The sequence below is a fragment of the Typopeltis vanoorti genome, chromosome 9 (assembly GCF_054136105.1).
Source record: "Typopeltis vanoorti isolate ZY-2024b chromosome 9, IOZ_Tvanoo_1.0, whole genome shotgun sequence".
NCBI classification, from domain to species: Eukaryota; Metazoa; Arthropoda; class Arachnida; order Uropygi; family Thelyphonidae; genus Typopeltis; species Typopeltis vanoorti.
The window spans coordinates 52921515-52935566 of NC_143557.1; the positions used below are offsets into that span (position 1 = coordinate 52921515).

General features: G+C 36.9%; 1 protein-coding gene across 6 annotated transcripts in view; it reads left to right on the top strand.

Moving 5' to 3' along the window:
• The window catches only part of ECSIT (evolutionarily conserved signaling intermediate in Toll pathway, mitochondrial), a 95402-nt gene that overhangs the window by 54673 nt on the left and 26677 nt on the right, over positions 1 to 14052 (top strand). For all 6 annotated transcript variants that reach the window (XM_090398583.1, XM_090398581.1, XM_090398584.1 and 3 more), the window contains exon 3: positions 2543 to 3076. In XM_090398583.1, coding sequence (XP_090254709.1) covers positions 2548 to 3076 — 529 coding nt within the window. In that variant the 5' untranslated portion in view covers positions 2543 to 2547. The remainder of the gene's footprint in view (positions 1 to 2542; positions 3077 to 14052) is intronic.

A 14052-nucleotide genomic window follows, 5' to 3' on the forward strand; every position in this document is an offset into this window, starting at 1 on the left:
ACAAGATTATTAAAAAAGAAGGACAAGGGACTCGCAAAATTTGAGAAAAATTTAAAAAAGGGCTCGTGCGAGCCCCTTATAGCTCACCTCTGGTTATTTCCATGTTTAAATTTCTGTAGCTGTTGCTATTATTTATGTGAAAGTTTCTGGAAGATAAAACTACACTTGGAATGCAAATAAATAATTTACTAGCTAAAATTAATTATTTACAAGGCAACATTTTGCTAACATAAGCTAGCGTTGTTAAAGGCAATTTTACATTGCACACTCATTGAAAACCACAAATCAAAATGACCTGAACAACAAGGACAGTCACTTACAGGAGGGTGACAGTGGCACTCTTTATAGTGATTCCTGTTATTAATGCTGATGGGTAGGTAGGGCAGCATGCCAAGATCTATATAAAATCATACCATCCATTCCATTACAGTTAATCAGGTTCTGTAGAACTCATGATGCTTTCAGGAACACTTTCTCAACTTAAACCAGGATTTGTGAAGTAGCCTGGCTTTCTTCTTGAATGGGTAGATAGAGTGGTGCACCTGTTCTGTTACAGTTAATCCAGTTCTGTAGAACTTATGCCACTTCCAGGAATAGTCTATCCGATTTTAGCCAGGATTTGCAAAGTAGCTTCACCACGAAGAGTGCTACTGTCATCCTCCATACATGTGACTGTCCTAGTTATTCAGGTCATTTTGGTTTGTCTTCAATGAACGTGTATTGTTAAATTGCCTTTGATAATGCTAGCTTAAGCTAGCAAAACTTGCCTTGTAAATAATTACTTTGAGCTAGTCAATTATTTATTTGCATTCCATGTTTACATAGTTTTATCTTCCAGAAACTTTGACAAGAATAATGGTTACCAGATTAATGCAGAAAAGCATAAAGGTATGCATTTTAAAAGATTATAAGCTGATACTACGTTGGTTAAACTGTACTCCAGGAAAATGATGAAGCTACAGATTTGTGGAGGGGGGAGGGTGTGTGGATAGGAAGTTGAATTTCAGAAGGCATACTTAAAAGCGGCCAAGTTAGCTCATGCAGCGGTTTTTGAAGAGCACACTAATGAGCAGAAATAAGGAAATTATCACTACTCTATATAAGGCTCTGATATAGCTACATCTGTATTATTCTGCCCAGGTCTGGTCATCTGGGTTTGGGGGGAATGAGTTAGTGATAGAGATGATACAGAGAAGAGAGACCATAATGGTGAGAGGGGGGGGGGGGTCTGTGAAATGCTCTATGATGGTACATTTATGGAGTTTGTGGGATATTGTAAAAGTTGATTGAGAAGTGGAAAAGAGGAAATATGAAATTTATTGACTCATTGTGGGAGACCCACATGGTATGATAGATACTCTGAATCATTCCTATGAAACCCTTTTAGTAACTTTACTGTTTCTATCGCCTCTTTTCCACTTAACAACCAACTTTTGTAACCCAGAAACCCTCAATCTCTTATCATAGGAGCATTCTACGTTTTTCCTTGATTCTGCTCCACCTCTTTGGTGTAGGTCTATCAGCAACTCTTGTATCTGTATCATTTGTTCCAATTTGAGTTCCATGCAGTATCTGTATCCTGATAACCTTTGAAAAATCTGCAGTATCATTATAGTCATTCCCTATATCATTTCACCTGTCAATCTTGACCAGTGAGATGATATAGCAGAATTGCATCTCTCTCTTTTAGTCTGTTCCTCGTGATATTGATATAAGTCGATCATGAAGTTTCTATGATTATTCATATATATCCCATCTTGACTAAACATTTCCACTGCTTCAATTATACTTAAAGAATATAATCTCTTGTTATGTGTAATTTACTTTGTAATCAGGCAAACAACTTGCTTATCTTCTAAGTGAGTATCCCATGATCACTGTCACACAAACAGTGGTTATGTTGATGCTTTATTTACAATTACATCCTCTAAGGCTATTACCAAATCTAATGCTCTGAAACCTCACATTGCATCTCCCACCTTCTGCAAGAACTCGAGAAAATTATTCTCTGCTTCTGTATGCTGCTCTTTCCAATCCATATAAATTTCATCATTAAAATTTCCAATTAGGATCACATTTTTTTTTTTTTTAATGTATTTGTCTAAACGCTTTGTCTAACATTTTACTTTCATTGGCCTCTGTATTTCTATATAATTTTTTCTTATAGTCAACTGTTAGCAGAGTCAACTTGTAGGGATTGCTGAAATTTGTTGTAGTAAATTTTTTGCTATAGTGAATTTCCTTTAGCATAACATTATGCCTTTGGGGTTTTGGTTGGATATTTTCAGTAGTGAGAATCATCTGTATCCCAGTCTTACACCGAATAGTCTTGAAGCCATCATATGTAGTGCTGTGTTTCACCTATCCTTGGGAGGCATAATTCCTCTACTGTCATTAATAGTACTCCTCCTTCTGCTCCTTTGTTTTTCTTATCATTCTAGAAGAATCTAAATCCTTCCATTATAATCATATAAATACAAATCACTTGTTTAGATGTATTTTATTTCTGTAACTGATTATTTTACTTTTCAATTTTTTTCAGCTCTCATGATGTCTTTCTTACAAAGTTGTCTTTCTTCTGCATTATCATATTGTGTTTTTATAAGAAGTATTAGAAGACTTTATTATATGAATAAATATCAAAACCTTCTGTATATTACTTCACACAGATTATTCAGTCCTCTCACAAATATCTGTGATATTTCATGTATCCGACATTTACATGCTCCAGGAAACTATTGTTTTCATGAGAAAGATGAATCTTCCCCAACTCGAAACAGTATACAGCATTATTTTGGAACTTCTACATCAAAAAATAAAGATACATTTTTAGCTGCAGTAGATGTATATGTAGAGCAGGATAAGATAAGAAGACGCCATGTTGAATTTATTTATGCGGCTCTTAAGTGTATGGAGGAATTTGGTGTGCACAAGGACTTGGAGACTTACAAAAAGATAATGGATGTATTTCCAAAAGGGAAATTTATACCAACTAACTTATTTCAGGCATCTTTTGTCCATTATCCAAAACAACAACATTGTGCTGTAGATGTACTTGATCAAATGGAATATCATGGTGAGTATTTTATAATTAATTTATGAAAATGAATATAAAAACATAAAATCTCTAAATCCTATTTAAGGAACAAAAATTATTATAAAAATGTATTTTGAAATAAGATACTTAATTTATTAAAGTTATTCATTTGTGAATTTTGATTCCTGTTCAGATTTTACATCCAGCACTCTACATACAAATTTTTGAGGATACTATGTTTATATTTTGATTAATGTTTTATGTTTCTGGGCCTAAAAAAAATCAAAATCTGTTTTATGTTTATACATAACATGAATACTGTTTGAATCCAAGCTGTATTTGAACTATTAGTATCTAAACAATCCAAATACTTAGTGCTATTTGGATTGTTATTGCAAATGTATTTTTGTATTTAACTGTATTATTTTATCTGTGTATTATAAAAGGTAATGCATTATTGATTCAATTAAGAATTCATCTCAATAATATTTAGCAACTATTTGTTATCAGCAAAGCTTATTAATTTTAGTATTTCATCTACCTAATTTACCTTTATCAACTGGAATGCAATGCAGATATCAAATATACTTAACCACATGTCGACATTTTAACAGAATGGTTTATATATATCAGAAATGCATGAAGAATGGTCAAGAAATATTTAAGGAAAGCAACATCAGATTGCATACATTAAGTTACAGGTATTGTATGGAAAGCTAAGTTGAAGTCTGAAAAGAGATTTGGCTGCATATACTAAAAACAATCCAAAAGAATTTTATCATTGTGCTGCAAGTAAAATAAAGAGTGACTGTGGACGAATAACTTTACTGATGCAGATGGCACCATAGTATCAGAAGCAGTTGAGGTATTCGTCCACAACTGCTTCTGATATTATGGTACCATCATTGGTGACATGAGTACTCATGTCACCAATCTTTATCAGCACGATAAAGATTGGTGACAAGTAAATCAGATAAAAATATAAAGGTGCATAAGAAGGAAATTCTAGAGATGTTGCATAACCTGGGTAAGCATTCAGCAATTGGGAGGACAGATGGAATATCAGCACATGTGCTAAAGGTATGTTTATCTGAACTGTCTAGTTCCTTGATATGTTTGTATAACTTTTAGCTCAGGAACAATCCCACAGGAATGGAAAGAATGTATGATAACTCCATTGCACAAGGGTGGTGCAAAGACTGATGTATCTATCGACCTATTAGTATCTCTGGAGTAATTGTAAAGATTTTAGAGAAGGTTTTTGGTAAGCACTTGCATACAGAAATGAGTGGACAAACAAAATATACATTGCAAGGAACAGCATGGGTTTACTAAAAGAAGGTCATGTCTAAGCAATCTGCTGATATTTTATAATAATATTACAGCTGAGTTGGATCAAGGGAATGGATACATTATGATACTATTAGACTGTGCTAAGGCATTTAATAGGATACCACATGAAAGGCTGTTTCATAAACTAGAAAATATGAGATTAGAATATAAACTATTGTCTGATACACAGGTATCAGAAAGTGGTGTACGAGGGATGTAAATCTGCCTGATTTAAGATGATCAGTGGTGTGCCCCAGGTATCAGTCTTTGGACCATTGTTGTTTAATCTATACATTAATGATATTTCAAAGGGCTGACAGGAGATCTTCAGTTGTTTGCTGATGACACAAAGATAGGCAGGGCAATCAGAGATGTACTGATATACAGCATTTACAGGGTGATTTTGCAAAGGTGTTTAACAGGTTACTAGATGGAACTCTGTTACATAAATTGGAGCAAATGGGATTGATAAGGTTAGAGATCTTGGAGTTATGGGGGAGGGGGATAGAGAGTTCAGAGGTCACATAACAAAAATTGCAAATACAACTCACAGGATAATTGTGATATTGAAACGAATGTTAACATGTAAGAATATGAAAGTCATTTTGCCTTAATACCTTAATACAACCACATCTGGACTACTGCGCACACAATTTGGTCTCCTGGCTTCTAAAGGGATAAAGTTACAAATTTGCAACTTTATCCCAAATTTGTTGATAAATTAGCAAATGTTGAAACGCCAGAAAGAAGAGTTACAAAGATGATATTGGGATTACATCTTTGTAAAATTAAATTATGAGGATAGATTGAGAGTATGTGGACTGCAGATACTGGCAGACAGAATAAAGAGGGGTGACGTAATAAAGGTCTATAAACTTTTCAGAGGGAGTTATAGAATATTGATTGATAAAAATTTTTTATATGGAGAGAGGACAAGGAGACAGGCATCCTTGGAAGTTGAGTTTTTGTGCAATTAAGAAAGGGTAAGAGCAAGATTTTTCTCTCATAGCTCCATGAGTGAGTGGAATAGTTTTCCTGTTAAATTGGTGAGTGCATCTAGTATGAATGAGTTTAAGAAAAGGTATGAAAGCTGGTGTGATTGATGTATGGCCTTCCTCAATGAGTCCTTGACTCCCTAGAGGTCTAATAATAACTAGTAATAATACCTAGGGTCAAGAGCATAAAATGAGGTGACAGTGAGATGTATGAGTAACATAGTATGATTAAGCAGGGAGCTAAGAAAAGAGTGTAGAAGGTGTATAAGGGGAAAGATGATCACCAGGCTCATTATTAATACAAAGCACAAGCAAGAAGGGTGATTGCATGATGAGGAAGTCAGAATCAAATTGAGAGAAAATTGGCTAAGCAAGCTAAAATTGCAGTGACATCTTTTGCTACATGGCAAGTAAAAGGAAGAACAGTTATGGAAATATAACTTTAATTTAAACTGATGGTAGGAAGGTGATTGAAGAAATAGTTGAATTACTGAGTTATCACTCCCTGTCACATCAGTCATCATCATTATTTCCATCTGGATGGTGCACAAAGTGGTCACTCATTAATTCAACTATTTCTTCAAGGGCAGAATTCAGAAATGAGTAGATAGGTTTATGATACTCTTTGGGGGTCAACATAGCTTTATGAATTAGAGATCTGGTGTGGAGTGAGGGTGACAGAATCCGTATTGGTGGTCACTGCTTAACTGCAGACTTTGAGATGGTGGTAGAGAAGTGGCTGTTTGTAATTTTCTCTGTTATTTTTGATAGAATTCTGAGTGTAATGAGATGTTATTCCTTTCCTTCATGGTTACACAGTGATCAGCATCCATTATTAAAAATTATGGAAACAACTACTGTGTTATAGTAAAACTTCAGTTTAATATAAACCAAAATTACTATTATTACTATTATTACGGGCAACTCCAGGGAGTCATTGGACTCATCGAGGGAGGCCCCAAATCATATTCATCACAACTATTTGACATTCATACAGTATCTATCATACCTCGCCTTAAACTCATTCACTGTCACAGCATTCACCACAGACTCAGGGAGCGCATTCCACTCATTCACTACTCTAAAAGTAAAGAACCCAGCTCTAACACCTTTACTAACCACACTTTTGCCCAGTTTCCATGGATGTCCCCTAGTCCTCCCACAACCAGCCCTGTTCTCAAAAATATCTTCTGAATTAATTTTATAGAAACCCTTCAGTAATTTGAATGTCTCAATCATATCTCCCCTCCTCCGCCTATCAACCAATTTTTGCAACCCACAAATCCTCAACCTGTTCTCATACGGTTCATTCCACAGACCTGCTATCATCTTGGTCACTCGCCTCTGGATCCTCTCCACCTCCTCCCCATCAAGAAGAAACCTAGGTGACCAAATCTGAGCACAGTAGTCTAGATGGGGTCTTATCAAGGCTCGATACAGAGGAACAATAACCTGCTTGTCATCGTATTCTTCAGCAACCAAGTGATTTGATGAGCTGTTTTGGTCACTTTTGCAATGTGTCCCCTAAATTTCAATTCCTTATCTACCAACACTCCTAAATCTCGTGCCTCATCAATTTCCTGGAGCACGGTTCCACCAATGCAGTAAACTGCCGCCAATCTTTTCACCCCAAAATGCATAACCTTACATTTTGCCACATTAAACTGACATCCATTCTCCTTAGCCCAGACCTCCAATCTATCCAAATCATCCTGCAAAATGTTGACGTCATCTGCATTCACTATTGCCCTACCCAGCTTCGCATCATCCGCAAACAAATGAACTGTTCCTCTCAGATCATTTCCTATATCATTTATGAACAAATTAAACAGCAGTGGTCCAAGAACAGATCCTTGTGGCACACCACTAATCACAGGCCGTCTTGTGGACTCTACTCCCGAGTAAACCACTCTCTGATATCTCTCCGTCAACCACCCTCCTATCCATCTCACCAACCCTATGTCCATTCCCATATGCTACAATTTACTGATTAGAATTCCATGTGGAATCCTGTCAAAGGCCTTGGCAAGGTCCAGTAGAATCACCGTAAACCCATTACCCTTATCCAGTTCAGCCGTCACTGTGTTATAATACGTGAGCAAGTTACTGAGGCATGACCTACCCTTCACAAAACCATGCTGTCCCCGATACAGTATCCCATTTTCTTCTATCCAATCTTGTATTTTCCTCTTGACTATTTTCTCTAAGACCTTGACAATGATTCCTGATATGCTAATCGGTCGGTAATTTACTACAGCAGTCTTGGAACCACCTTTATGCAGTGGAACTATTTTCCCCTCTTTCCACCCGCTCGGGACTAACCCAGACCCGAGACTCAAATTAAACAAAATGGTCAAGGGTACTGACAATTCTTTAGCTGCTTCTCGTACAACACGAGCTGGTATACCATCCAATCCCACAGATGTATTGACATTGAGGTTATGCAATAGACTACTCACCTCCACTTCATTAACCACAATCCCCGTATAATCTACTGGTTTATTCGTTTCTGCAATGTCACCACCTGGATGATATACTTTTGCAAAGTGCTCACTCAGTAACTCAACTATCTCAACTGATTCAGTTACCTCCCTACCATCGGCATTCTTTAAAATCAATCTGCCACGTACATTTTTCCTTTTACTTGCTACATATCTAAAAAACTGTTTAGGATTCTCTTTAGCCTGCATGGCAAATGTTCTTTCATAATCCTTTTTTGCTTTTCTTACCACACTCGTCACCCTTCTGGCCTGTGCTTTATACCGTTCATGTGCCTGCCGGTCACTCTTCTCCTTAAATTCCCTCCATAGTTGTTTCTTTTTTTGCAACTCAAACTTAATGGTGTTATTCATCCATTTAACCCCTACTTGATTTATTATTCGGACTCTAGGTATACAGTCAGCCATTGCTTCATGCAAGCACTTCTTAACTACCTCCCATGCACTATCAACTTCTAGTCCTTGCAGTTGTGCATGCCATGGCACTGAACCAATCAAACTCCTAAGCTTGTCATACTTTCCAGCCCGATAATTCCACATGTACCCTGTCTTAATTGAAAATTCTACACCTTTAGCCACCTCCCAAGTTAAGACCCTATGATCACTCTCACCGATTGGTGGCAATGTGGTCATATTTGTTACAGCCAAATCCTCAGATGTAATTACTAGGTCAAGCACTCTCTGACCCCTAGTATTTTCCATTACATGCTGTCGCAGATAGTTATCCCTTAATAACCGCATAAAATCCAGTTCCTTCCTCCCGTGTGTCCTCTCCTCACTCCAATCAATGCGACCATAGTTGAAATCTCCCATAATAATCACCCTCCTTCCACCCATTTCTTCTATTTGCTTGTGCATACTGTCACCACCATCTTTTCCATCACCTGGTCTATAGCAGCACCCAATTGTATATTTAGTTCTGCTAGCCACAATCTCACACCAAATGGCCTCAAATGTGCTCTTTTCTCTATCCTGCAATTCAACTTCTATTCTCCTTGGCTGGAGCTCATCAGCTATCATCAACAATACTCCTCCCCCCATTTTATTCTCTCTGTCATTCCTGAACACACTATACCCATCACATTCAATCCCAATAGTTATATCATCTACAGTCAGCCATGTTTCACTAATACCTATAACCTGTGGTCTGGAAGTGCCAACCATGGCCAAAAACTCTTCCTTCTTGTTCCTAATACTCCTAGTATTAGTGTACATGAATTTAAGACCCCCATTAGCCCCAACCCTACCTTGATGCCTTATATTAACTATCCCACTCAGATTTGTTGTCCTTATTTGCTCTGGCATATTATATTCATTCTTACATTCAACTGCCTCCATAAGGACTGTATCTCTACTCCCCCCCCCCCCCTAACAAATCTAGTTTCCCTGAATTTGCACATCCACTACATTCAGCAACACTTTCTCAAGTCTTCTTACACCGTAACCATTCAAATGCAAGCCATCCATCTTATATAGATCCTTTCGCCCATCAAACTCACTCCACACATCCACAAATTCCACACCACTCGTCATACATAACCCACGCATAAAGTCATTTGCAATTATAGCCCTCCTTTTAAACATTTCACTGTCATACCGTGGCAAAAGACTAATCATTCTAACTCTCTCACTCTTTTCTTTTGCTACCTCAAACAATTCATTCAGGTCTTCTATCATTTCCATTTTATCTCCTTTCAAATCATTCGTACCTGCCACAACAATCATTTCTTTCACCCTTTCCTTTTGCTCTCTAATAGACGCAGTTACGTCCTTTATAGTCGCACCAGGTTGGTACGATTTTGTCAAATCCTCTACTAACACACCTCGTACTAACGAGTCTCCATACAGCACTCTATCCTTCATTTTGTTCATGTTCACATTCATACGTCTATTTTTCCTGTCATACCTTTTATTATTGGTTGGTTCATTCAGTCTACTTTTGTTCATGCACTCTAGCTGCTGTTTTGCTCTTTCTATTGCACTATTCAACAACGCGATCTCACTCAATGCATCTATCTCATCTTTTTTGTTCTCTGAGAAACCATTTATACTATCATTCACACTTTCTACATTCACACTCTCACAATTTTCATGTACAACCTTGCCGTTTCCTGTCATATCCCTGTTTCCTTCATTCTGAAGGTTGACAAAAATATCACACTCACGAACCGAAATACACTTCAATTCCGCATTCTCCCTACATTTTCTACACACATTCAATCCTTTATTATCATCTAACCACACTCCGACCGCATCACTAGACGTCAGAACTGAAGGTCAAAATAATCACTAGACATTTTGACCTTCACATTAAGGTCATCATCTGAAGTACACACATATATACAAAGAAACAAGCTACATTGTAATCTATGTGGTATGCTAAAGTTACATTAATTTGGTAATCACTACTGGCCTGACCTCTAGTAAAAAAAAAAAAAAAAAACCTTACTACATGAAAGCTAGAGTGCTGTTATTATTATTATCTATTTGGTTAACAAATCATTAAGAGATATATTAAGCAAGAGAACAACAAGCTTTCATATAATTACTCAAATAAGTACACACAAATTATAACAAAACAGTATGAATGTCACCATGAAATTATAGCTTAGAGACCTAGAGTAAGAGTTTGCTGGAAAACTTGAAGAACTTAAGTAAGCTGAATGTGTGCCACCCAAATTCTTGGGATTTTTATGCCACCATTATTGTTAAAATTAGGATGGTGGATCAAATTTCACAGGCTAATTTTAAATTTATGTTCATACCAAAGCTGTATAACTGAGGGAGACCTCCACATAGCCCTTAAAGGAATGCGGAGAACTGACCAGGGCTTCTGACCTAATGCCCAATCCTCACCTTCTCGTGGTGCACCCTGTTGGGTATCTACTTGGATACTGAATGAACGAGGATGGGCTGGCAATTTGGGATTTAGCTGACCAAATTGTATTCTTATTGGTTAAACCAAAAATAAAAAATGATGGTACAACATGACAAAATTTCATGCTGGCTGGGGCGTCACCCGGTTAAACAAAGCCCCCGTTGTTTACGCCAGGGAACCAGGGCAAACAGCGAAAAGTCAACTACTGGAACAAATCTGAAACCACACCCCAACTCAACATCATCAGAGTTAAAGATCGGTACTATCAACATAAGAAGCCTGAATGGCAAAGAAATGGAGCTAGCTGAGGAATTAGATAAGTACCAGATCGACATAATAGGGGTGACTGAAACAAAAAAGACAAAAACTGGTGAGATCTTTCTGAGCAATAAATACAAAATGTTATATTCAGGCAATGACAATTAAGGAAACGAAGGAATAGCCATAGTATTCAACACAAAATATGAGGCTAATCTTCTTGAATGGCAATCAATCTCAAGTAGAGTAATGTGGGCAAATATGAGAATGGGGAACTGGACAATGAGACTTATTTGTGCTTATGGTCCCACAGAAGGTTCTACTAAAGTAGAAGTGGAGGAATTTTTTGAGGCTTTAGAAAAAGCAACTGAAACAATGAAAAAAGGAAAAGTTGGTCCTTGTTTGGGTCTAAATAGCAGAGTAGGAAATGATTGTGAAACATACAAAAATATCTTGGGAAAATTTGGAGAAAAGAGCAAAGCTAATAATAATGGCAAATATTTGTTGGATTTCTGCTCAGGACATGGATTGGTTATTACTAATACCATGTTCCAACATAAAAATGTTCACAAATTCACATGGAGAGAAGAGGCAAGGAATAAGAAAAGTCTCATTGACTATGTTATTGTTGATAGTGATGTTTTCTCCCTGGTGCAGGACACCAGAGTGTACAGAGGATTTGAAACTAGAAGTGATCACTATTTAGTCTTGAGCAGGATAAAATTGAATTTCATATTGAAAAGAATAACATGTAAGAAAGTTTTAAAGTGAATGAAAGTTGAGCAGCTCTCAGATGTGAATTGTAGACTAAAATACACAAAGATTATTGAAAAAAAAATGAAGGAGTTTGAGAACAGGAATCAAACCTTGGAGATTCAGTGGCAAGCCTTGAAGAAAGCACTGATTGATTCAGCTAGAGAGGCATGTGGTGAAGTTGTCTGCAAGGATGGAAAAATTAGAACTTCCTGGTGGACACAGGAAGTTAGAGGCAGTGAAGAAAGCATATCAAAAGTTCCTGGCAAATAAGTCAGCTTGTGCTCTTAGAGAATACAGAGACAAATGCAAGAATGCTAAACACTGTGTAAAACTAGCTAAACAAAAGTCATGGAAGGACGTTAGCAAGAATATAGAAAATGAGTATCAAGAAGTTGGCAAAATATTCTGGAGATTATTGAAGAAGCTTAAGAATGGAGGAAATAGTGCTGTAAAAGGAGTTAGAGATGATAAAGGTGACATGAAAATGGGAGAAAAAGATATCCTTGAAGTATGGAGTAATTACTTGGAAAAACTGCTAAATGAAACAAGCAGCGATGACAGCACAGTGGTAAAAAAACACTGACCAGTCACGCAGTCAGGAATTCATATCCATACTTGAAGTAAAAAAGCCATCAGAGGCTTGAAATGTGGAAAAGCATCAGGAGTGGATGATATTCGACCAGAAATGCTGAAGTATGGTGGTATAAAAGTCTTACAGTGGCTGCACTGCATAGTTCAGAAAGCCTGGACAGAGGGACAAATTCCCGATGATTGGAATAGAGCTCTCATAGTACCCATATATAAAAAGGGAAATAAAACAATGTGAGAATTACAGAGGTATTTCCCTACTAAGTGTTCCTGGCAAGATCTATGCAAGTATACTTGAGAAACGATTGAGAAGAATTGTGGAAGAAAAGCTGGGTGAAGAACAAGCTGGATTCAGGCCAAATAGAAGCTGTCAGGATCAGATCTTCACTTTACGACAAATAGTCGAGAAAGCATGGGAATATAACAAAGATCTGTATTTAAGTTTTGTCGATTTGGAAATGGCATATGACAAGGTGCCAAGAGAGAGAGAAGCTATTCAATATGCTACAGTTATATGGTGTCAATGGGGCATTATATCAAGCAATACCTGATCTTTATTCAAGTTGTAAGTCAGCAGTTAGAATTGAAGGAAGTACAGGAAAATGGTTTAATGTTAAATCTGGTGTGAGACAAGGATGTACATTATCCCCTCTGTTATTCATTATCTATATGGATCACATTATGAAGGAAAGTGGTATTAAACACGATATCAAAATTGGAGATGTTAATGTCAGCTCTTTGCTTTATGCAGGTGATGTTATACTTCTAAATAAATCTGCTACAAGTCTGCAAGATTCCCTGACTAAATTGAATAACTGTTGTAATAGATATGGTATGAAAGTCAGCAATAAAATGACAAAGACAATGAAAATATGCAGAATCATTGAAAATGTCAACTGTGTTGTGAATGGAGAACCTGTGGAACAAGTAAAACATTTCAGCTACTTAGGCATGATTTTTAGTGAAGATGGTAAATTAAATATAGAAATAGACAACAGAATCAGCAAAGCTGGTATGGTGGGAAGTCAATTGAATAAATTCATATGGAATAAGAGAGAAATTAGTCGGAACACTAAATTAGTATACAAGACAGTGTTCAAACCAGTTTTAACTTATGGATCTGAGAGCTGGGTCAGAAGTAAAACACTTAACTAAAGACTAGAGACCACAGATATGAGAATCCTGAGAAAGATTAGAGGCATGAACAGATGGCATCAATGGCACCATCATATTAAAAACGAAGATATTAGGACAGAACTTGACATTGTCAGCATCCAGGAATGAATTGGCAGAGCTAATCTCAAGTGGTATGGTCACTTAAATAGAATGGGAGAGAAAAGATTAGTAAAATAAGTGTTCTCTGCCAGGTTGGCACGAAAACGACCCAGAGGAAGACCAAGATATAGGTGGATTGATACGGTACAAAGTGCCTTAGACGATAGAAATATAAGATCTGATAATGTTGGAGTCTTACGAAGTAACAGACTGATTTGGAGGAAAATTGTAAATAGGAAGTTAGTAATGATGCAATTTTTTCATGTAGTACTATCATATCCTGTACTCCCCTTGAGGGTACATGGCAGGAATTTGATTATGATGATGAATTAACACAATATAATTAATATCTCCAACCAAAAGGCTGTGGGTTCTAATCCCACCATGGGCATGGATGTTTGTGATTGTCTGTGAAAATACTAGTGACAGAGATGT